This window comes from Cryptomeria japonica, chromosome 1 (genome assembly GCF_030272615.1).
Source record: "Cryptomeria japonica chromosome 1, Sugi_1.0, whole genome shotgun sequence".
In the NCBI taxonomy this organism is placed as follows: domain Eukaryota; kingdom Viridiplantae; phylum Streptophyta; class Pinopsida; order Cupressales; family Cupressaceae; genus Cryptomeria; species Cryptomeria japonica.
In genome coordinates, this window is record NC_081405.1 from 240067190 (window position 1) to 240090459 (window position 23270).

The 23270-nt window shown below is 39.7% G+C and overlaps 1 protein-coding gene across 1 annotated transcript in view; it reads right to left on the bottom strand.

The window, feature by feature from the left end:
• Positions 1 to 13319, bottom strand: part of LOC131034170 (ribokinase) — a 56461-nt gene extending 43142 nt beyond the window's left edge. Inside the window, exons 1-2 of the mRNA XM_057965560.2 lie at positions 12865 to 13319; positions 3189 to 3476 (exon numbers count right to left, since the gene is read on the bottom strand). Coding sequence (XP_057821543.2) covers positions 3189 to 3476; positions 12865 to 13248 — 672 coding nt within the window. The 5' untranslated portion in view covers positions 13249 to 13319. The remainder of the gene's footprint in view (positions 1 to 3188; positions 3477 to 12864) is intronic.
• Positions 13320 to 23270: the final 9951 nt, after the last annotated feature.

Consider the following 23270-nt stretch of genomic DNA (forward strand, 5'->3'; position numbering starts at 1 on the left):
TCTAACAATCATTGGAAAACAGAAGTTGGAACAAGGACAACACATGATGGCAAGGAGTGCAATTCATGAATTTTAATATTTTTAAAACATTCCCCCAAATGCAGTGATGCAACATTTTTATTTTTTAATCTCATTTTTATTATACATATTTTTTTGTAATTCAGATCCCCTAATTTGAAAGCATTCATTGATGCAATTGTTGTGGCTGGTCAAGAGTTCAAAGCCCCCTTCTATAGATGATCTTCAGAGACCAATTTTGATGAATATGGCTGACATAAAGCAATTATCAATAAGCAGTGATTTATTTGGAGATAGATGGGTTGCACCATTATTACCAATGGATGGACTGGTGGACTGAATTTTTTTAAATCTTTGGGTGGCACAATCTTCTTGAAGTCAACTGATGCTTTAGGTAATATTAAAAAAGTAGATTATTTGTGCAGTGTTTTAGAATTAGTTTTTGTCGAAGTAGAGGAAAAAGCAATACAAATAGTCACCAACAATGCAGCAAATTATGTTGGTGTGGGTAGGTTAATAGTGGAGAGACATCTCAAGCCTTTTTTGGGCTCCTTGCTGAACGCATTGCTTTGATCTAATGCTAGAGGACATTGGCAAATCAGTGTGGATTAGACTGCTTGTAGAGCATAGACAAAACATTTGCAATACATTTATAACCATGTTGGGGTAACCCTTAATAAGAGAGTTCAAAGACTGAAAAAAGAGTTTATAGCAAGCAATCTATTGGGACTAATATGGTAGATTGGATATTTAATAAGACCCTTTTTTGTACTCCTGCAAAGGAGATTGTAGATGTAAGTCTTTAAATTTTTTCTTTTCTTCTTTCAATGTCTAAAGATTTTATTTTTTCCTTCATTTACAAATGAAGGCATAAGTGTAGAATAACTATAGCTATTTTTTTAATTATCTGAATTTTGACTTTTTATAGGTAATTGAGACATTAGTTTCTCTCCCTTGTATTCTTGATGAAGAAAAGCTAGAATGAGTTACATTCATGAAGGGATGGATAGAGCCAAGGAGCATATTAGACATTTCTGTGGTGTTGTGGTGGAGATGTATGCGCCCACTACGATATCATACACCAATGCTGGATAAGGCAACCACATAGGCCACTTCATGCTTGTGCATACTTCCTCAATCTAGACTTCTAATTTCTTTAGAGCTTAAGGCTGGTATAGAGATTATGGGAGGCATCTACTTGCCTTAGAGAACCACATTTAAGGACAAAGATCATGTCCAAGATTGAGTCTACAAACATGCATTGTGAGATCTCTTTTCTCAAGACATATGCAAGTTGACAACAACAATTTCTAGACCTTGCAAAACTTGCATTATTTGAAAACATTGATTTCAAATCTAAATAATTTCCTTCTTTGTTATTGAATGTTGAATTTTTAGTATTTGTGAATCTAAAACATTTTAATTTTATCATTACAAATGCATGATGGGAAAATTTGGTGCTAGGGTGTTCAATCTTCTGAGAATCACCCTCATAGTGTTGAGCCAACCATACAACACTCCGGGTTTTAAGTGTACATACACTCCAAAAAGTGAAATAGGATGTCTATGCAAAGGTTGTAAATGGCATTATTATTGTGCATTACAAGCAATGCCTCTACCACAAGAAGCATTTAGTTACAAATGAAGTATTAACATCTATGGTGTTGGACTATGATCCCACATTGAAGTGGATAACTACAGATGATGACCACATATTTATAGAGGACCATACATGGGACGATCAAGTTGATCATGAAGAAAAGCTTGTAGCAATGGGGGAGGAAAAGGTGTGAACCCGTACAACTCAAAACAAAGAAGTTGTTCAAGACAATGATGCTACCTCTTATGCAGATAAAATGGCTGCAATTGCTTCTTTGGCATACACAATGCAGCATACAGTCCAACGCCTTGTATCTAATTTTGGAAAGAGTGGCTCCTCTGAACCTAAGTGTGGTTTTTCCATGTGTTTTTATTAATCCCATGTACAAGGATTTTTATATCCATTGCTTGTGTACAAGAAACAATTCTAAGCATATCAAGGCATTTTTTCTCTTGGATTTGCATGTATGTTTAAAGTTCAACTTTCACTATGGCAATTTTTTACTTATTTGTGTACATTTGAAGTTATTTTGGCATGAGATGGAAAAATAGTATAAGATTTTGCCTCAAAATTCCTAGTTTACAATGATTTTTAGAATTTGCTGACCTTTGGCTAAGTTTTGCACGAAGTCCAAGTCCAAGTCAAAAATAGCTTACAGAGTTTTTGCCAAGTCTGAATCTCAACACTATGATTCTGATTTTCTGTATTTCGTTGAAGTTAATAAAAAATGATAGTTGCTCATACCGCCTTAATCTGTAAAAGAAAAACAACCAATACATGATAGGGATCTTACATTCATTACTTTGAAAAAACACATATACACACTTTCTATTTCTCTCATTTAGAACTTCTCCATATTTTTTGTTACTTGCACTGTAATTTCCATTAACATGGATACATAAAAAAAATCAGCCTGGCGGAGAAGACTAGATAGAGACTTAGCTTTCAATCACATACAAGCCATTGTGATATAAATTATCTTGCAGAAATTAATGCTATGATATTTTAATACCAGCTACATGGTCTGCAAATTTTGTTGATTTATAAAATCAGAGGATGGCCTTTTAGACAATCAGACCCGATAGAAAAGCTTAAAAGTTCACATGTACTGCTGATGTGAGAGATTGTTTTTAATGCATGAAAGAAAATGTCTTTGGTCAGCAATGTGAATTAAATCCCACAGTCTCATTTCAGCTTACAGCTTTAGAATAACATCTTCTGCACACTTACCCAGGCATTACCGCATTGCTTGGTCCTGTTATTGTCTTTGCAGTTACCATAGGTTCCACTCTTGAAATTCAGCTATTAGCTTTAAAAACATACTTCACCCTAATTACCACCATCCTCCAGAACACAATAAACACTGGAAGCAACTTGACGGCTTATGATTTAAGCAAGGAACTTTTTAACAAAATGAAAAACAGAAGTACAACAAAAAATTAAATAGAAAAGTTTTGGTACCTTATTGACCACAAAAGACAAGTAGGCAGCTCAATAGAAGTATTTCCTCATTAAAGAAGCTATTTTAAACTCAATACAGAGAAAGATTTGCTTTAAGAATAATAGTCACCTTTGCAACTTCAATATTCACGCTATCAGGAATTTCCCTCTGCAAAAGAATTGCTCCTGCTCGGCGTATCTGATGCTGAGCATTTGTGGAAAGGCGACCCATACCGTCTTCTAGCCTTGGCCAGGAAACATTGGCACCACCAACGATAATAATTGAGTTTTGTCCACTAGGCTGCAGCATAACAACAGCATGGCCAGTGGGGACTGATACAGTGTTGAGATGGTCCAGACGAACTCCACAGGAAGCTAGACAATCTCTGATCAACATTCCATGTGCATCTTTTCCTACCTGCTCACATCAAGAATAAGCACTTAGTTCAAGGCAGATTATAAAAGTCTAAGCTAGAATATGACTTTGCCTCTAATTTTCATTTTCTTTGCTGGCATTAGGGATGTAGTTTAGTATTTCATTCATATGAGCTAAAAACACCTCTTCTATGGATTTTCATTCTTTGCTAGGTGCAAAACACCATAGTACATGCAACCCATCTCAAGAAGTGAACTTTTGCAGGATTCATAAATATCTCATTATAAAAAGAATACTACAAAAATTTATGTTACTCTTGAATTCTCTTTTTTAAATATAAATAAGGTGACTTATTCACTGACAAAGACTGATCAGAAGCAAATCTGAAACAGTGGAAAAATATTTTTAAATTTTTTTTAGTTTTTCTATACGTTACGTTCTTTCAGGACTTCGCCTCCAACTCTTGGAGACCTTTCCAACGAGTTAAACGGCTCGTGATTTCGAGTCCTGTGCAGAAAGTTATGCCTAGTTAAAGTTAGGACAAAATTTTATATAGTTTTTTTGAAAATTTCATAGTTTTAGATTTTATTATGTAAATAAACAAGATGTGACTGTTGGGATTTCGATTCTCAAGGAGTTGTTGGTGACCCTTGGAATCCCTTAGACTGATATATGTTGGATTTTCGAATTGAATAGATCACTTTTTTGGCTTGCTTCAATTCTATGCTTTCTTGTTCATGTAAACAGAATTTACAATACCGCAGGTTCTCACTCAGGTGTTGTCATCCGAATCCATAATTCGGATCAATGGTATCAGAGCAAGTTCACTCCTGTATGTCATATCACACGCGATCAACATATCAAAGATTGGGGTTGGAAACAAGGAATCCTTCAAACAACCTTCCTTTGAGATGCACGCGATCGCAGATGGCTAAGTTGCAGACCGACGATGACATTAAAGCAATAGTTGCAGATGCACTAACAAAACAACGTGAAGAAATGATGGAGCAGTTCAAGCAAATGCTGGAAAGTCGTGGGTCACAAGCAAACCCACCATTCACAGGGTATACGCCATTCAAGGTGCAAGTGAATTTCGATATACCCACATTTCAAGGAAAGATCGATGCAGATGCTATTGATGATTGGGTTTCAAAGCTGGAAAGGTATTTCTCTGTCAATCAGTTCTCAGATGAAGAGAAGATAACTTTCGCTCTCCTCAAAGCTGAAAATCATGTGAAAGATTCGTGGGAAGCGAAGTTGGCATCCAAGGCAGCAGAAAATGGCAGTACTTTTATTTTTGATCAAAAACCCACATGGGGAGAATTCATGGAGCACATAAAGGAAGAATATTTTCCTATTAATACATATGAACAGAAATATATGCAGTGGCAATTGCTTTGACAGAAGAAGGACCAAACTAATCAAGAATATACTAATATGTTTCATGCCTTAGCAGCAAAGCTTGGCATCAAAGATTGTGAGAAACACCGAGTTTTGAAATATCAGAGTGGACTCCACAGGTATATCCAAACCGAAATGGAATTCCTGAACATAGAGACTTTACCTAGTGCATATAAATTTGCTACCAAAATTGAGGAGAAATTCAAACAGAAAGGAAGGAGGGATAATTTCGCAAACAACAGATGGAAGGGTGAAGGTGGCAAAACTACATGGAAACAAACCTCTAAGGAACCCTCTCCCAATTCACCAACAAAAAAAACATGGAGTATGAAGAAGACACAAGAGAACGATATGTGATGTGAATTCCATAAGAGTCCCTCTCATAACACAAAAGATTGCAGAACCATAAAAAGCTTAATGATGGAGACGCATGAGGACCAGGCAAAATCTAAGGTGGCAGAAAATTGCACAGAAGAAAGTCATGAACAGGTCATTGAGGCTGATCCATATGCCACGGTAGCTACTACAAAGCTATTGCCCCGGGAGGATGAGGAGAGATTGTTCCATTCACAGATGTGGGTCGGAGGAAAAGCCCTGCACTTTATCGTTGATAGCGGAAGTCAAAAGAACCTAATATCAGCAAAGACTGTGAAGAGACTGAATCTGAAAACAACAACCCACCCGCAACCCTATTAAATGGGATGGGTAAGTCAAGGGAGAGATATCCAAGTGCACCAGCAATGTCACCTTTTATACTCCATAAAGCCTTTCAAAGATGAGGTAATCTGTGATGTGGCTCCTTTAGATGTTTGTGATGTTCTGTTGGGACAACCATAAATGTACCAGCGACATGGTGTTTATGAGTCCAGGCCTCGTAGCGTGACAATCAGATTAGGTGAGCAAAAATACTGAATACCAGAGGTAAGACCTGCATACACTACCTCTTTGATTAGTGCCAAACAATGTAAGAGGTTGGTTGCCAAAACGGGAACATTCATATTATTGATGATTCGTTCTGAAGAAGAAAGGAAATCAGTCTATAATTCCCATGCCATCACAAACACCACAACACTGCAGAAAAGATCAATGGATCAAATTTTGATGAAATATGAAAATCTGTTTAAGTTACCAACTGGGGTACACACTACCAAGTGAGACACACTATTGATTTGATACCAGGATCTCCATTACCTAATGAACCAATCTACCGTAGGTCAGTATTAGAGAATAATGAGATTAAGAGGCAAATACAAGAATTGATTGAGAAGGGACATATTCGTCCAAGTGCATCACCCTGTGGCAGCCCCATTGTTCTAGCAAAGAAAAAGGATGGAACCTGGAGACTTTGTATTGACTATAGGGCCTTGAATAAAATCTCAGTCAAAAATAGGTATCCACTTCCCCGGATAGATGACCTCTTGGACCAGCTTAGAGGGGCCCGACTCTTCACCAAAATTGATTTGAAATCAAGGTACCATCAAGTACCAATTGAATCAGCCGATGTGTGGAAGACAGCTTTCAAATCTAAAGAGGGATTGTTTGAATGGCTAGTGATGCCTTTCGGTCTAACAAATGCTCCAGCGACATTCATGAGAATGATGAATGATATACTTAGACCATTCACTGATTCCTTCGTGGTGGTATATCTTGATGACATACTCATCTTCAGCAAAACTTGGGAGGAACATTTGCAACATGTGGAAAAAATTCTCTCAACCTTAAAAGATCATGGGCTTTATGCAAACAAAGAAAAGTGCTCCTTCGGTATGCAAAGTATCAGATACTTAGGATATGTTATTGACAGTGAGGGTGTCCATGTTGATCTGGAGAAGATACAAGTGATTAAGGACTGGCCGTCTCCTAGAAATCTCACAAAGTTACGAAGTTTCCTCGGGTTGGCAAACTTTAATCATAGATTTGTGTTGGGATTTTCCCATTTGTCTTGGCCTTTAAATCAATCCTTGAGGGGAGGGACACAAGCAAAGTTTAAATGGACAAGTGCTCAACAAGAAGCATTCGAGGGGCTAAAACGAAGGTTATGTTCTGCACCAATTTTATCTCTTCCTGACCTGCAACAATCATTTGAAATACAAACAGATGCATCAGAATATGCTCTAGGGGCAGTCCTCGTGCAGCATGGTCATCCAGTTGCATATCATAGTCAGACTTTTTCTAATACAGTGTGTTGGTATGCCACTTACGACAAGGAACTATATGCTATTGTTCAAGCCTGTAAGCAGTGGAAACATTACATTTTGGGTAAGGAGACTGTCATCCACACACATCACAAACCTCTTCAATTTTTGCAAACACAAGGAAAGTTGCAGAATGATCGACATCAACAATGGTCAGCATATCTTCAACAATTTCACCTCAATGTTTGCCACAAGAAGGGAAGCACTAACAAAGTAGCGGACTGTTTGAGCAGGCCTCCAATTGCAGCCATAAGCATGGTTTTGAACTCATGTGGTCATCAAACTGAAGCCTGGGCTTTCTTGTATTAGAACGATGTTGAATTTGCAGATGTTTATAATCAATTGGTGAAGGGACATCAAGTGAATGACTTCTATTTGTAGGATGGAATGCTTTGTCACCTTGGCCAAATTTGTGTGCCCAATGCAGAATGCAAAAAGTTGATATGGGAAGCTCACTATAGTAAGGTTGTTGGTCATTTTGGTATAAGTAAGACTACTGCTATACTTCAGAGGTATTTCTATTGGCCAAAATTGCGAAATGATGTTATTTCATATATTCAAGCTTGTACCGCATGTGCTATTGCTAAGCCTGCCAATCGTAAACTTGGGCTGTATTCACCACTTCCTATTCCTGAAAAACCTTGGCACTCAATTTCTATGGACTTTACGTCTGGTCTTCCTACCACCAAAAGAGGCCATGATTGTGTGTATGTTGTGGTAGATAGGTTCTCAAAAATGGCAATAATAGTGGCATGTAAAAACACAATTTCTGCAAAGGACACTGCAAAGCTCTTCTTTGAATACATTTGGGTTCATTTTGGTCTGCCGAATACCATTATCTCGGATAGGGACAGCAGGTTTCTTAGTAAGTTATGGTCTACACTATGGGAAAAGATGGACACAAAATTAACAAAGTCTACTGCTTTCCACCCTCAAACAAATGGCCAAACAAAGGTAGTGAATCAGATGATCATACACATCCTACGAATGTACCACTCAAAACATCCCCGTACATGGGATGAAAGTCTTCCATATGTTCAGCATAGCTACAACAAGGCAATTCACAGTTCAACTTGCCACAGCCCATTTGAGGTTTGTCTTGGTTATTAGCCACTTGCTCCTATGGATGTTGCCATACCACTTATTCAACCTGATCTAGTTCCACGTGTTGGTAAGGAGGAAGATAAGGCAGCCCAGTTCATTGATAGAATTCATCATCTGCAACAACAAGTTCATGAAATCTTGGAGCACACCAATAAGAAATATGAGAGACATGATGAGCATCGTACTCCTCATAATTTTCAAGTCGGGGACAAGGTGTGGTTGCATATCCAGAAAGAACGATTGCAGGGTGCCAATAGGAAGCTTTGTCCTCTGCGTTATGGGCCATACACCATCATCAAGCAAGTTGGTGTTAATGCTTTTGAGCTTAATTTACCTCCATTTCTAGGTCTTCATCTAGTCTTCAATGTGAAACTCTTGAAGCCATATTTTCCTCCACTATTAGATGTTGCAAATGTGGCAGAAACAATCTTCACTACAGAATTGAATCCAAATGCAGCTACCCCATTCCAATGCGATCAGATTATGGACACCATGGTGAAAACACTCAAACAGCAGCAGATTTACTCATACAAAGTGGTTCGAGCAGGGCAGATTGCTCAACAAGGAAAGTGGTTTACTAGGGAGCAGCTTCAAGAACGTTTTCCTCATCTCATTCAGAGTGTTGATGCAATGGGGCCCATTGTTTTCCAAGGGGGAAGTAATGATCAGAAGAAAATCTGAAACAGTGGAAAAATATTTTTATATTTTTTTTAGTTTTTCTATACGTTAGTAATTGGCATTTTTGAAGGCCTTCAGGGCATTTTTAGCCCTTGAAAGTTTGGCCTATCCTTTAGAACGTTGCCGTAGGCACGTTTTTTCAGGACTTCGCCTCCAACTCTTGGAGACCTTTCCAACGAGTTAAACGGCTCGTGATTTCGAGTCCTGTGCAGAAAGTTATGCCTAGTTAAAGTTAGGACAAAATTTTATATAGTTTTTTGAAAATTTCATAGTTTTAGATTTTATTATGTAAATAAACAAGATGTTGACTGTTGGGTTTTGATTCTCAAGGACTTGTTGGTGACCCTTGGATATCCCTTGGACTGATATATATTGGATTTTCGAATTGAATAGATCACTTTTTTGGCTTGCTTCAATTCTATGCTTTCTTGTTCATGTAAACAGAATTTACAATACCACAGTTTCTCACTCAGGTGTTGTCATCCAAATCCATAATTCGGATCAAAGACAAATCAGCAAATTCAGTCTATAAAAGTAAACAAATTTACATGTCCTTCACATTCTTTGCAACAGTAAATCTTAAGAATATTTGTTGAAGATGTATTGTACCCAATCCAAAACTTGATTGCGTTACATGAAACTCCTTCGCCATCAAAAATCAATCGTCATTTGTGTGTTAAGTCTGTAAGTTAGATTGCCTTTGTCTTTTCTAAAAATGATGAGGAAGTAAAAATACAATGCCCAATCAGCAAGATAGAGAAAGAGGAGAATAATTGTCAACTACAGGGAAAAAAGACGAGAAATTTTCTAAAGGCTTGATTAAAGGGAGTAAATAAGTCAACTGCTAATAAGAAATGGAATCCCACCCAACAAAAACATTTGAACAGCAAGACAACTGCAGAAAAGGCAATAAGAAAACTCGTTTTTTTATAAGTGAAAACGGCATCTAGTATACAGGCCCTACATGCCTACACAAAAGGCAATCTTTTTGTATAAGGGAAAAAAAAATTCTTGTGTATACAAGCACATGGCTCATGATGAGTGCAAACCTATATAAAGGGTTTCATAGGAACAACAAACTACAGGTGCAAAAAATTAAATTAAGAAGCGAATTCAGCAGCTTGACTAGGGGGAGACACCAGCAGAATCCACATCATTAGGAATGACAGTTTTTCATTTTCTTAGATCAAGACACACAACTATTCCCAATCAGCATTTACAAAAACTAAGGTTAGGATAAACAAAAGTTGGCACACATTTTAAACTGTTTATATATTTTCTAATAGCTACAATGAATCAAAAATTATGTTCCACCAAGTTTCCAAGATGGGGACGGCAAGGGACACGGATGCATTTCCAAAACAGATTTTTTAGGCCATTTTGGGGGATTTCAAGAGACAGCAAAGAGGACAGCTGTATAAAAAATAAGAATTTTTTAAAAATATAGGGAAATTTGGAATATATATATGATAACATTGATAAGTCATTATCATATTGACACGTACATTATAGAATTCTTAATACACAACATTAAAATTCATATGAGAGTGGAACATTTTTTACTAAGGAACAAAGAATCTATTAGTGAACTTGCATGTTGCATTAGTTTTCAATCTTTGTTCATAGGATCATGTTAGTTATCCTTGGTGGCATTCTAGAAGTTGTCTTATATTGGGGCCATATCTCATTATTTACTTTTAGACTTTAAGAATTTAATATTATGCACTGAAAATTGAATGTTTGTATCCAGGGTGATTGTCATCCTATCTCATCACCTTGCCTACATAAGCAAAGCCTATTGTATATTGTAACATATCTTTTTCATATCTCATTGAGTAATTCAATCTCATTGTTAATGCAAGCTCATGTTCGAGCATTCTCTTGTGGAAGGCATCTTTCTTGGTTGATCCTTGAAATCTGCAGCTTCATTATGGATTCATTATCATTTCAAAATGGTATTAGAGTTTTGGCCAAGTAAACCCCTTCCCATATCGGATAATTGAGCTATAGCTAGAATAGATATTTCCATTGCAGGTTGACTTTGGCTAGCATTGGAGGGAATCTGAGCTCACCATTGAGTCCAAGGCACTAAAGAAAGTCAGTTTTGGATTTTGTTTCGTCCAAGTCCAACCATTTTTGCCAAAGTTTCAAAATTTTGAAGATGGCTAGTTGCCAGCTCTCGGAGGTAGCTGATCATCTGAAGCAGTTTGGGCCAAATCCGACTCTGTCAATGTGTCCAGAAGGCCTAAAAACCCAAAAAAATGCCTGTCAAATCGTCCATTTTTTACACTTTTTTCCTCTGGAAACCACAAAGTTATTTTCGTCATTATTATACCCATAAGGAATCCATAATGAACGGACTAGTGACGGAATACAAAATCCCCTCCCCCATGGCAAATTTTTTTAGCCTATCATATCTTAGCTGCTTATCATATCTTGGAGGTTTCAGATATTTTGCTATTTTGCTCAATTTGTGTGTTGTGGCTCACATGGCTAAATCAGGATTCGAAATTCTTACTCATCATAATTATCACACATGGAAGGTAACGATAAATCATAAAAGCTCAAGTCTAGGAGATTATGGTCTACCTTGAATGAAGAACAACCGACCTTGTAATGTCCTCTTTTCAAAATAGGATTTAATAATAAAATTATAAATATAAAAGAATAAAATTAAACATAACCATAACTAAAATTTAGTTCAGTTTAATGAATGGTCAAAAGGCATAAGATGAAAAGTTGTGACTCCCTCAAACATGAGATATAAAACGAAGAAGAGAACTTCATTTGAAAAGGGGATAATTTGGGAATCAGAAGTGCAGATCTGATTGTGAAAGGTTGTATCCCTTTCAAAGGGCAGAAGTAATGAAGAGTTGCACTCTTTCAAAGGGTGGTAATGGTGAACAGGTGTGTCTCTTGCTAAAGGGCATCCATAATGAAGAGGTGTGACCTCTCCCTCACATTGAGAGATATAAAGGAAAGGAATCAAAAGCATCCAGTGACATGACCATTGATCAGATCATTTCAGAACTGTTATTAAAGTTACAGGTAGTAACATCCTTGTTCTTGGTGGTGTGCATGGGGATGTGCTTAATAAATGAAGCCTGATAATGTTCTTATGCAGAATTTAATAGTAATATTAATATAGACTGAAATATGTATGACAGTCATACTTAATTTCGTATACATTCATAGTACAATAAGATATCAATATAATCATACTATAAGTACTTAATCAATTCTAATTCTTCCCCCCATAAGGAGAGGCGTGGTGTTGTTAGGGAGAGGCAGAGTAAATCCATCCTAAAAATAGATGAGCCCAAGGGTGAATGGACTGATGATCCTGAAATCTGGGCTGCATTATGAGCCCCAAGGGTGAATGGACAGATGTTCTTGAAATCTGGGCTGCATTATGGAGGTGGTGTCATCGCACCCTAGACAAGTAAATCCCCATCCAAGGTTGAGAATTAGAAGGGATTACGATTAGAGCTTAAATAAGGACAATATCAGTTGTAAAATGAGCAACCATAGTTATTTAATATGTAATTAATGTAGCATAATAAGTAGTAATGTATGTTGCTTCTTAGGAATTGGCAACCTCTTAATAGGGGACATTACATACCTTCACCAAGAAGTATGAGGAGTTTGCACATAGGAACAAATGTGATGGGGTGATGGGCTTGATTGATATGCATGGTTCCTTATTCTTTCACATTGAGGAGTGCACTATACCTAGAGAGGTATGGGATAAATATAAGGATCTCTTTGGTTCAATTAGTGACGTTAGAACTTTGAAACTAGAGGCAGAATTAACATCTCTTTCTATTAATCCATTTCCTACTATTGAAGATTATTTAGTTCAGTTCAAGTCTTTGCATCCTCAATTAGCGGGTTGTCCGGTTGTGACAAAAAGAATGCATATTCTAATTCTTGAAGGCTACCCCCATTTTTAGCAGCACAGCCACGTAATTAAATAATAATAATAATAATAATAATAAATTTGCAGTTCCGTGGTTGCAAACGAATTATATTCCGCAGAAGCAGAAAAATACCTGGCCGATGAAATAGGTAGGATAAGCCAGCCTGGCGGCGCAGGCGGCCTGATTGGCGCCCTTCCCGCCTGCCAGCGTCTGCCCCGTCCGAGCAGCAATTGTCTCTCCTTCTCTCGGAATTCTGTCCACTTCCACATATATGTCGGCATTGGCAGAGCCTACAACCACCAGCGCTGGCATGACGTTCGGCTTCAGAACCAGATCCGACATCGCGGCCTTGGGTAAACTAGAACACAATATTACTGTTTGCTTGCCTGAGCGAGCGAATTTAGGCGATTTTGTTTGTAGAAAGGCGGTTTTGAAATTAAACAAGAGTGGTTTTGCACAAAGCTGGCAGGGCTGTTTTATTGGAGTATTCTTCATTGGATCATAGCATTGATACATTTCCTCCGCCCCAGTGGCCTGTGGAGTCTCGTAACTAATTTAAGCACCGAAAAGGAATTTATAGTTATTCTATTGTGAATGGGAGTTGATTAAAGTGGACGTAACAATTTTAAGTAAAGTTTCGCTCGTGTGGCATTGACACGAGTTCATGAATAATGTGATATAGGAATTTATAAAATTGAAAATAATTTAATATAGGAAGTAAAGTTATTTTGGGGAGGTGGACATTTGGGTTTGTGAATAATAAGATATAAGAAGTAAAGTTACTTTTATGTGGACACAATATCGGGATTAATCAACAAAGTAATATAGGAATTAAAGTTATTTTTATGTTGGGATAATATTTGGACTTATCAACAACATGATATATGAAGTAAGTTACTTTCATATGGAGGTTACATTTGGGCTTAATGATGACACAATATGGGAAAACTTATTCTCGTAAAGAGATAATAAGTGGGCTCATCAATAATGTGATATAAGAAGGAGCTATCACATTTAATGTCAACATCTTAATAGTTATTTGTAATAAGTTTAATTTTTATTTAATGATAAAGTATAAAGAGGTTTTTTATTTATTTATTCTAGGTAATGGAAGTTATTGAATACAAGTATTGAGTGAAGGGGTCGAGTATATAGTTGATTTAACTATCAAGTAATCTAAGGTTAATATTGTTTGTAGATGATCCTTCCCTATCCTACTAAAAGAGATATGTGCACTATCTTGAATTTGGGCATATCACTTACACTAGTTAAAGCTCAAGAACGTGCATAGATTTATTGCGTATCACACCTCAAACATCACAATGATGATGATACTATAATGATAAACCTCTCCTGTATCAATTGTGCTCTTTTGATTGTTACACCTTGGGATTTATAGGTTGCCAATGCCCATCTTGTTTTGATTTGGGATTTATGGGTTCTCATTACTCTTTTGAGAGTGAGAGAGAGGGAGAGGCGGGGGAGAGAGAGAGGGGAGAGGAGAGGGAGAGGGGGAGGGGGAGGGAAGGAAGGAAGGAAGGGAAAGGACATGAAAGTGTGTGTGTGTGTGTGTGTGTGTGTGTGTGTGTGTGTGTGTGTGTGTGTGTGTGTGTGTGTGTGTGTGTGTGTGTGTGTGTGTGTGTGTGTGTGTGTGTGATGGGGGGGGTGAAGGGAGGGAAAGAGAGGAAGAGACTTGAGAGAGACAAAAAGATAGAGATAGAGAGAGGGAGGGAAAGAAAGGGAGAGACCAAAGGGAGGGAGGGAGGGAGAGGGAGAGACCAGAGAGAGAGAAAGAGAGATGGGGGGAGGGTGGAAGAAAGGGATGGAGAAAGGAAAAGAGAGGGAGAGACTTGGGAGAGAGGGGGGAGAGAGTGGGAGACTAGAAAGACAGACAGGGAGGGAAAGAGAGGGAGAGACCAAAGTGAGATGGAGGGACGAAGAGAATGAGGGAGGGAAATAGTGGGAGATACCAAAGAGAGATAGATAGAGAAAGACACATGCACACAGGGAGACCTAAGAGAGAGAGAGAGATGGAGACACCTCGACAAAGATAGATAGAGTGACAAGGAAGGGAAAGAGAGACTGAGAGACTGAGGGAGGAAGGGACAAAGAGGGAGAGACCTGTTTGTATGAGAGAGAGAGAGAGGGAGGGAGAGAGGGAGGGAAAGAGAGGGAGAGACTTGAGAGAGAGAGTGATGGGATAGGGAATGGGATAGACTAGCCTAGTCTATGCTCTCAGATCCTTTCCTTGGATCACCAGGTGTTCTAACCACACCCTAGGGTCTCTAGGACTTCCCATGCTTGTGGAATCCTCTGACCTTGCCCAATCCACCCACCAACAACTTGAATTACTTCTCCTAAGGTCTCACCTACTCAAGAGATTCAAAGAACCCTTACTTTGGCTAATAAGGGTTTGGCTTGTCCCACACCTTCTTAGGTCCTAGCAAGGATAGGACAGGTCTTAGACAAGGTTTCTCATCCATTCATGTGCTCCAAGAGGTTTCAACCTTCCAACCCCTTACCGATTTCACTATTTTGTCTTTTTCCTACAAAATAGGGCTACAAGGAATGTGCCCAATTAGGCCTCCTATCCGAACTTTTAGGGCTCCCTCTTGCAGACAATGCATATGCTTGTGAAACTCCCCAAAAGAACTGCTATTCATTTGGCAAGGGCTCAAGGATTTTTCTGGTTTTGGGCCTCCAAGTGTCCGTACACTGCACTAGGTGAATTTTGAGGTTTTTAAGGGTTTTAAAGAGGGTTTTTAGGCCTGCCAAGGTCACAGTGTTGGTTTGATGTTCTTGCCACCTTGTCTGGATTGGTGGAAGCTCCTCCTTCTCACCGATGGTGCTCCACTCACCCCTCTACAACTCCTCCAAAGGGTGCATCCTCCTCTGACATTCCTTGCTCTCCTGAACCTCTGCAACTTTAACTCTTCCTAGTCGGGCACTGTCTAGTCTCACCTAGGAGTGGGTCTTTGGTTGGCTTCCCTGCATCTTCAAGGGACCTACTTGCTCTGAAGTAATGTACTAGGTCTATACTCATGTTCCCCATGGTTTCATGGTGATTCCACAATGGGGAAAGGAGTTATCAACCCATAGACACAAACCAGTCCAAAAACTGGACTGTAAGAAGGAAGTTTACAAAATATTTACAAACACACAACACCTACAAAACAAAACCTAATCCAAATGCTCAAAATGAAGGTATATACACCATATAAGATTCACAACACAGTTTTTCTTGAAGATCAATCCATTATCAATCCTTCATTGCTCCATTAGTGCCGACTGGCAACAAAATTACAGTCACAGTCAAGTTACTTTCCTTGGGCCATACAAAAACTAACATCCAACCCATCATCTTAGGGTTTGCAACTACATATAGTACCCTTTCCTTGGTCTGTGTGCCCACATTAGGGTTGTCCACGCTAAGCTAATGATTTTGACCTAGTAGGTGGAAAAGTTGCTTGACAACTTTGAAAAGTTGTCATGCAACTTTTGCAACTTTTGAGCAACTTTCTCAATGTTGCTTTTCTTGACTCCTAGGCCCACATTGGGCTATCCTATGGACACCACCATGCTAAGAAGGACCCTAAACACATCAAAGGCACAAATATCCTCTACTCCACAAGAAAAGTCAACCTAGACTCATGAACCTAGGACCAAACTAGGACCTAAATAAGACCTATGAGCTCATGGCTCTTATTATATTTACAATGGCTTCTTAAAGAAACAAGAACACAACAAAATCAAATAGTGGGAGCCCTTTGAAGGGTGCTCCTGCACCATACTCCCCCTCTGCAACAAACTAAGGAACTAGGGGAGTGAGGAGAGCCGGATCAATGCCAAGCTTCTTGAACTTGCTCTCTTCAACCCAAGTAGCTTCAGACACAGGTTGACCTACCCACTTCACCAGGTCCTCCATGTAGACTTGGTGTCTAGTAGACTTCTTCACCCTTGACTCCAAGATCTCCTCTACTATGGGCTGCTTCACTTGAGGTAAGGCATTCACATCCAAGTCTTGCGGTACCTTGGCTTGATTCTCAGTCTACCCTGCTATCTCACCCTTGTACATTATCAGATTAGCAACATTGAAGACTGGTGAAATGGCTAAGTCTAAAGGAAGTTCAACCTTGTAGGCATTCTCACCATATTTTGATAGAATTCTACAAGGTCCTACCCTCTTCATTTGCAGTTTAGTAGGCTTACCACTTTGCATTCTAGCTTTGCTCAGATGGACCAGCACATAGTCACCCACTTTGAACTGAACCTCTCTCCTTCTTTCATCCACTTTGGCCTTTTATTTTTGAGTAGATTCTAGGATGGCTTTCTTGACCTGCTCTTGGATCTCCTTGATGGTTTGAGTGAAATCCTTTGCTTGACCACTCTTCATCTCCATGGAACCAAGTTCCCTGAGTTCACACACTCCCCTTGGGTGTCTACCATAGACAACCTCAAAAGGACTCCTTCCAGTGGTCCTATTCACACTGTCATTATAGGCATACTCTGCATGTGGAATGACTAGATCCCATGTCTGCCCATACTCCTTGGTTAGACACCTCAACAAGTTGCCTAACACCCTATTAATGACTTCAGTTTGACCATCAGTTTGTGGATGGTAAGCTGAGCTAAATGAGAGATTAGTTCCTAGTCTCCTCCATAAAGTTTGCCAAAAATGGCCCATGAACTTGTTGTCCCTATCTGAAATTGACCCTTACCTTCTAGATAACCATGAAGTCTTCTCAGGCCTTTAATGCCTCCAACCTCCTCTCTCAACCCAATCCTATGTTGACACTTGTCACCATTTTATTGGTGCCAATTGTGCACATGGATCCCCAACTTTCAAGCTTGGCCCTTGATTAAACCATTCAATCTTAACCCTTCATTTCCCCATTTCTTCTATAAATAGAACCCTTCTCCTCAAGCAAAAGAAAGCATTTTAGAGTATTGTTGTTATACTGGCATTAGCATAGAGCTTTTTCATAGCATCACTATCTACACTTGCATAGGATTTGCTTATCATATTCAACCATCTTGAATCTCCATATGGCATCCATGGCTAGTGCTAAAAGCTGAGAGCTACACTCATTTGGGACTTGGAGAGGAGAGAAACAAGGGAGAAGCATCAAAAGGCATCATGGAAGCATCTTAGGGAGGCTCTTCTCCTTTCTTTTATTTTGTTAAACTTCTTTCATGCTTTTTGAAATCTCTCTTGATATGTTTGGAATGGTTTTTAGTTCTTTGTTTTGTTTTTATGGTTGAAACTAACTTATTAACATTGAACTTTGTTGTTGCCTTGTCCCCATTTCCATGACATCAGAAACAATGCTTAATGGGAGTCCATGAATCCTTACAATCTCCTTAAAGAAGAGATGTGCAATATAGCTAGCATCATGTGTGGTTCTACATGGAATGAAATGGCTCATCACTGAAAACCTATCTACTACCACATAGATGCTATCCACACATGTCTTTGTCTTGGGGAGTCCTACTACAAAGTCCATGTTTATACATTCCCAAGGCCTATTTGGGACTGGTAATGGTTGATAGAGGCCTACATTACTTGATCCTCCTTTTGCTCTTTGACATACACCACATTGCTCCACATACCTTTTCACATCTCTTGGAAACTTGGGCCAATAGTAGTACCTTTGTACTAGATCCAAAGTTTTGTTGACTCCAAAGTGTCCACTTAGACTACCATTATATTTTTCTTGGATGAGGTTTTCCCTCATGGATCATCTAGGCACACATAATTGATTACCTTTGAACAAGAGACCATTTTGGAGAGTGTAATCTGCATACTCACCATGAAAATGGTTCTCAAACTCCTTGCAAACCTTGTAGGCTGATGAGAAGTCTTCATCTCCTTCATAGAGGTCCTTGAAAACTTCTATTCCTATGCTTTGCAATTGTAACTCTTGAACTGTCAACAACTTCCTGCTTAAAGCATCTGCCACCTTGTTGAGTTGCCCCTTTTTATGCTTGATGGTGAAGGTGAAGGATTGGAGGTAGTCCATCCATTTCAAATGTCTATTGCTAAGCTTCTCTTGTGTGTTAATATAACTCAAAGTCTGGTTATCTGTGAACACCACAAATTCCTTTGGGAGTAGGTAATGCCTCCACTTTTTGAGAGACTGAACTAGTGCATACAACTCTAGGTCATAGGCTGAGCACTTCTTCTTGGCCTCATTAAGCTTCTCACTAAAGAATGCCACAGGCCTTCCCTCTTGACTCAATACACCCCCTAATGCAATTCCACTTGCATCACACTCCAATGTGAATAGCCTGTCAAAAGTAGGTAAGAGTAGGATGGGTTTTGTGGCTACTTCTTGCTTCAATAATTGAAATGCTTTAGCAGCCTGTTCAGTCCATTTGAACTTATTTTTAAGGCCTCCTTTTATGGTGTCAAGGACTAGTGCACATATGTCACTGAAGTTCCTCACAAACTTCCTATAGAATTGAGCTAAACCATGGAAACTCCTAACTTCAGTCCCTGTCCTAGGGGCAGGCCAATTCAAGATTGCCTCCACTTTGCTTGGATCCATCTTCAAGGTTCCCTTAGACACCACAAATCCCAAGTAGACTAACTCTTGCTTCAAAAATTCACACTTCTCTAAGTTGATTGCCAACTTCTCTTCATGCAACCTCTCTAGGACTAACCTTAAGTGTTCAAGGTGCTCCTCTTTGGTTCTGCTATAGATGAGTATGTCATCTAAGTACACCACCACAAACCTGCCTGTGAAGTCCTTTAACACCTCATTCATCAACCTCATGAAGGTTCTTGGGGCATTGGTGAGTCCAAATGGCATCACAAGCCACTCATACAATCCTTTGGTGGTCTTAAAAGCAATCTTCCACTCATCACCCTCCTTAATTCTAATCTGGTGATAACCACTTTTAAGGTCCAACTTGGTAAAATACATAGCACCTCCTAAACAATCCATTAGATCCTCTATTCTAGGAATGGGAAATTTGTACCTTATGGTGATTATATTGATTGCCCTTGAATTAGTGCAAAGTCTCCACTTGCCTCCCTTCTTTGATGCTAGCACTACCAGGACTGCACATGGGCTGATGCTCTTCTTGATCAGTCCTTGTTCCAACAACTCCTGCACTTGCCTTACCACCTCCTTGTTTTGGTCAGGTGTGAGCTTATATGCAGCTTTATTAGGTAGGGATGCACCAGGAACAAAGTCTATTTGATGGCTTATAGACCTTCTTGGTGGGAGTGTTGCAGGTGCTCCATCACTCACTATGTCCTTATACTCTTGCAACATTTGCTTCACCTCCTTGGGTACCTCTGCCTGCAACTTGTCTTCCTCCTCCTTTGGCTTCACAAATATGGCACACCTCACTGTCTCCTCCTCACGTAGCAAGTGTAAGAACTCTTTACCAGTAGCCAATAAGACACTAGGTGTTCTTGAGGTTCCCTCTTCATTCTCTGTCAAAGACTGAATCTTAAAGGTTTTGCTATCCTTCTTGAAGGAAATGGAGTTCTCCTCTCCATCATAGATCACCTTCCTATAAAATTGCCAGGGTATACCTAGCAATAGGTGACAAGCATCCATGGGTAACACATCACAAAGGACCTTATCCTTGTATCCTCCAATAGAGAACTCTACCCAAGTCTGTTCATTGACAAGTACACTCTGCTCTTGATTCAACCATGTCACCTTGTAAGGGTTAGTATGGGGTATCCTTGTGAGTTTCAACTTCTTGGCCGCCTCATCTGATATGATGTTATCAGTTGACCTTGAATCAACTATCACCTTGCAAACCTTTCCAAGGATCTTGCATCTCACCCTAAACAATGCTCTCCTATGCTTAGGTTCATTCTTAACCGGCTGTCTTATCAAGACCCTATTAAACATCATATTTTCTCCAATCTCTGATTCAATATGGTCCACCTTAGGTGTCTTGCTGCTTGATGTGTCTTCATGAGCATAAGCAACCCTCTTTCCACTGTTTGATGAGGTAGGCTTGTCAGGGCATCTATAGGTCGGGTGTCCCAATTGACCACAATTGTAACATTTCATAGTTGCAAAGTAGGAGTTACCCCTGCCGGTACCTCTACCCCTACTTGGACCCCCTTGTGCACCTCTTCCTCTAGAATGGCCTCCTCTGAGATTGGCTTCACTGCTATGTTCAGTCAACTTGGATTCTCCTTGGTTCCTTTGCTTATTTGCCTTGCTTTGGTAACCACCTCGGTGATTCATTTGATCTCTACCTCTGCCTCTACCCCTATTATTAGAGTCTCCTTTCCTTTTGTTCCTCTCTTCCACCTTGGCAGCAAGTTGATGACATTTTTGGACAGTGGTGGGAGTCCATAGGCTTATTTCCTCTTGAATGTTCCACTTTAGGCCACTTAGATACCTAGCCACCTTGATAGATTCCTCTTCTTGGACTTTGGATCTAAGACAAAGCTTTTGAAACTCTTCGGTGTAGGAGGTCACATCAAGGTCTTTTTGCTTCAATCCCTGTCTCTTCTTATGAAGTTGGATTTCATAATCCTCTGGGAAGTAGTTCTCCTTGATCTTACTCACCACGGCCTTCCAATTTGCAATAGGTAGCTTCCCCATGCTAACTCTCTCTTCTTGCAGGTACTTCCACCATGTCAAGGTTGCTCCCCTTAGTCTTGATGTGGCAACCTTAACCTTTTGAGCTTCTGTCACCCCCTCACACTCAAAGTGGTTCTCCATACCCTCAATCCATTCCATGACAGTGTCAATGTCCATCCTTCCACTGAAATGTGGCAATCCTTCAAAAGCTTTGGTATTCAAAGCCTTAATGGCCTTTACAAAGGGTTCTTCATTGATCAAGGGGTCTGGTTCAGGTATAATGTCATCTATATCAATATTTTTCTTGCCTTTATCCTTGGTGTCCTCACCCCAAGGTCCATGTGTCCTCTGATCCACCACTTCTTGCAGCTTGTCCCTTATCTCACCCATATCTTCTTCAAGGAGTCTGTTCTTCTCCTTTTGCTCTTCTACCTCCCTAGCCAACTCTACATTAGTGACCATTTTGTTCTCCCCTACTGATTCACTAGAATATAGATACATGCACGGTCCACCAAATCTTTAACTTGCTCTGATACCAATCTGATGGGATAGGGAATGGGATAGACTAGCCTAGTCTATGCTCTCAGATCCTTTCCTTGGATCACCAGGTGTTCTAACCACACCCTAGGGTCTCTAGGACTTCCCCTGCTTTATGGAATCCCTTGACCTTGCCCAATCCACCCACCGACAACTTGAATTACTTCTCCTAAGGTCTCACCTACTCAAGAGATTCAAAGAACCCTTACTTTGGCTAATAAGGGTTTGGCTTGTCCCACACCTTCTTAGGTCCTAGCAAGGATAGGACAGGTCTTAGACAAGGTTTCTCATCCATTCATGTGCCCCCAAGAGGTTTCAACCTTCCAACCCCTTACCGATTTCACTATTTTGTCTTTTTCCTACAAAATAGGGCTACAAGGAATGTGCCCAATTAGGCCTCCTATCCGGACTTTTAGGGCTCCCTCTTGTAGACGATGCATATGCTTGTGAAACTCCCCAAAAGAACTGCTATTCATTTGTCAAGGGCTCAAGGATTTTTCTAGTTTTGGGCCTCCAAGTGTCCGTACACTGCCCTAGGTGAATTTTGAGGTTTTTAAGGGTTTTAAAGAGGGTTTTTAGGATTGCCAGGGTCACAGTGTTGGTTTGATGTTCTTGCCACCTTTTCTAGATTGGTGGAAGCTCCTCCTTCTCACCAATGGTGCTCCACTCACCCCTATACAACTCTTCCAAAGGGTGCATCCTCCTCTGACCTTTCTTGCTCTCCTGGACCTCTACAACTTTAACCCTTCCTAGTTGGGCACTGTCTAGTCTCGCCTAGGAGTGGGTCTTTGGTTGGCTTCCCTGCATCTTCAAGGGCCCTGCTTGCTCTGAAGTAATGTACAGGGTCTTTACTCTTGTTCCCCATGGTTTCATGGTGATTCCACAATGGGGAAAGGAGTTATCAACCCATAGACACAAACTAGTCCAAAAACTGGATAGTAAGAAGGAAGTTTACAAAATATTTACAAACACACAACACCTACAAAACAAAACCTAATCCAAATGCTCAAAATGAAGGTATATACACCATATAAGATTCACAACACAGTTTTGCTTGAAGATCAATCCATTATCAATCCTTCATTGCTCCATTAGTGCCTACTGGCAACAAAATTACAGTCACAGTCAAGTTACTTTCCTTGGGTCGTACAAAAACTAACATCCAACCCATCATCTTAGGGTTTGCAACTACATATAGTACCCTTTCCTTGGTTTGTGTGCCCACATTAGGGTTGTCCACGCTAAGCTAAGGATTTTGACCTACTAGGTGGAAAAGTTGCTTGACAACTTTGAAAAGTTGTCATGCGACTTTTGCAACTTTTGGGCAACTTTCTCAATGTTGCTTTTCTTGACTCCTAGGCCCACATTGGGCTATCCTATGGACACCACCATGCTAAGAAGGACCCTAAACACATCAAAGGCACACATATCCTCTACTCC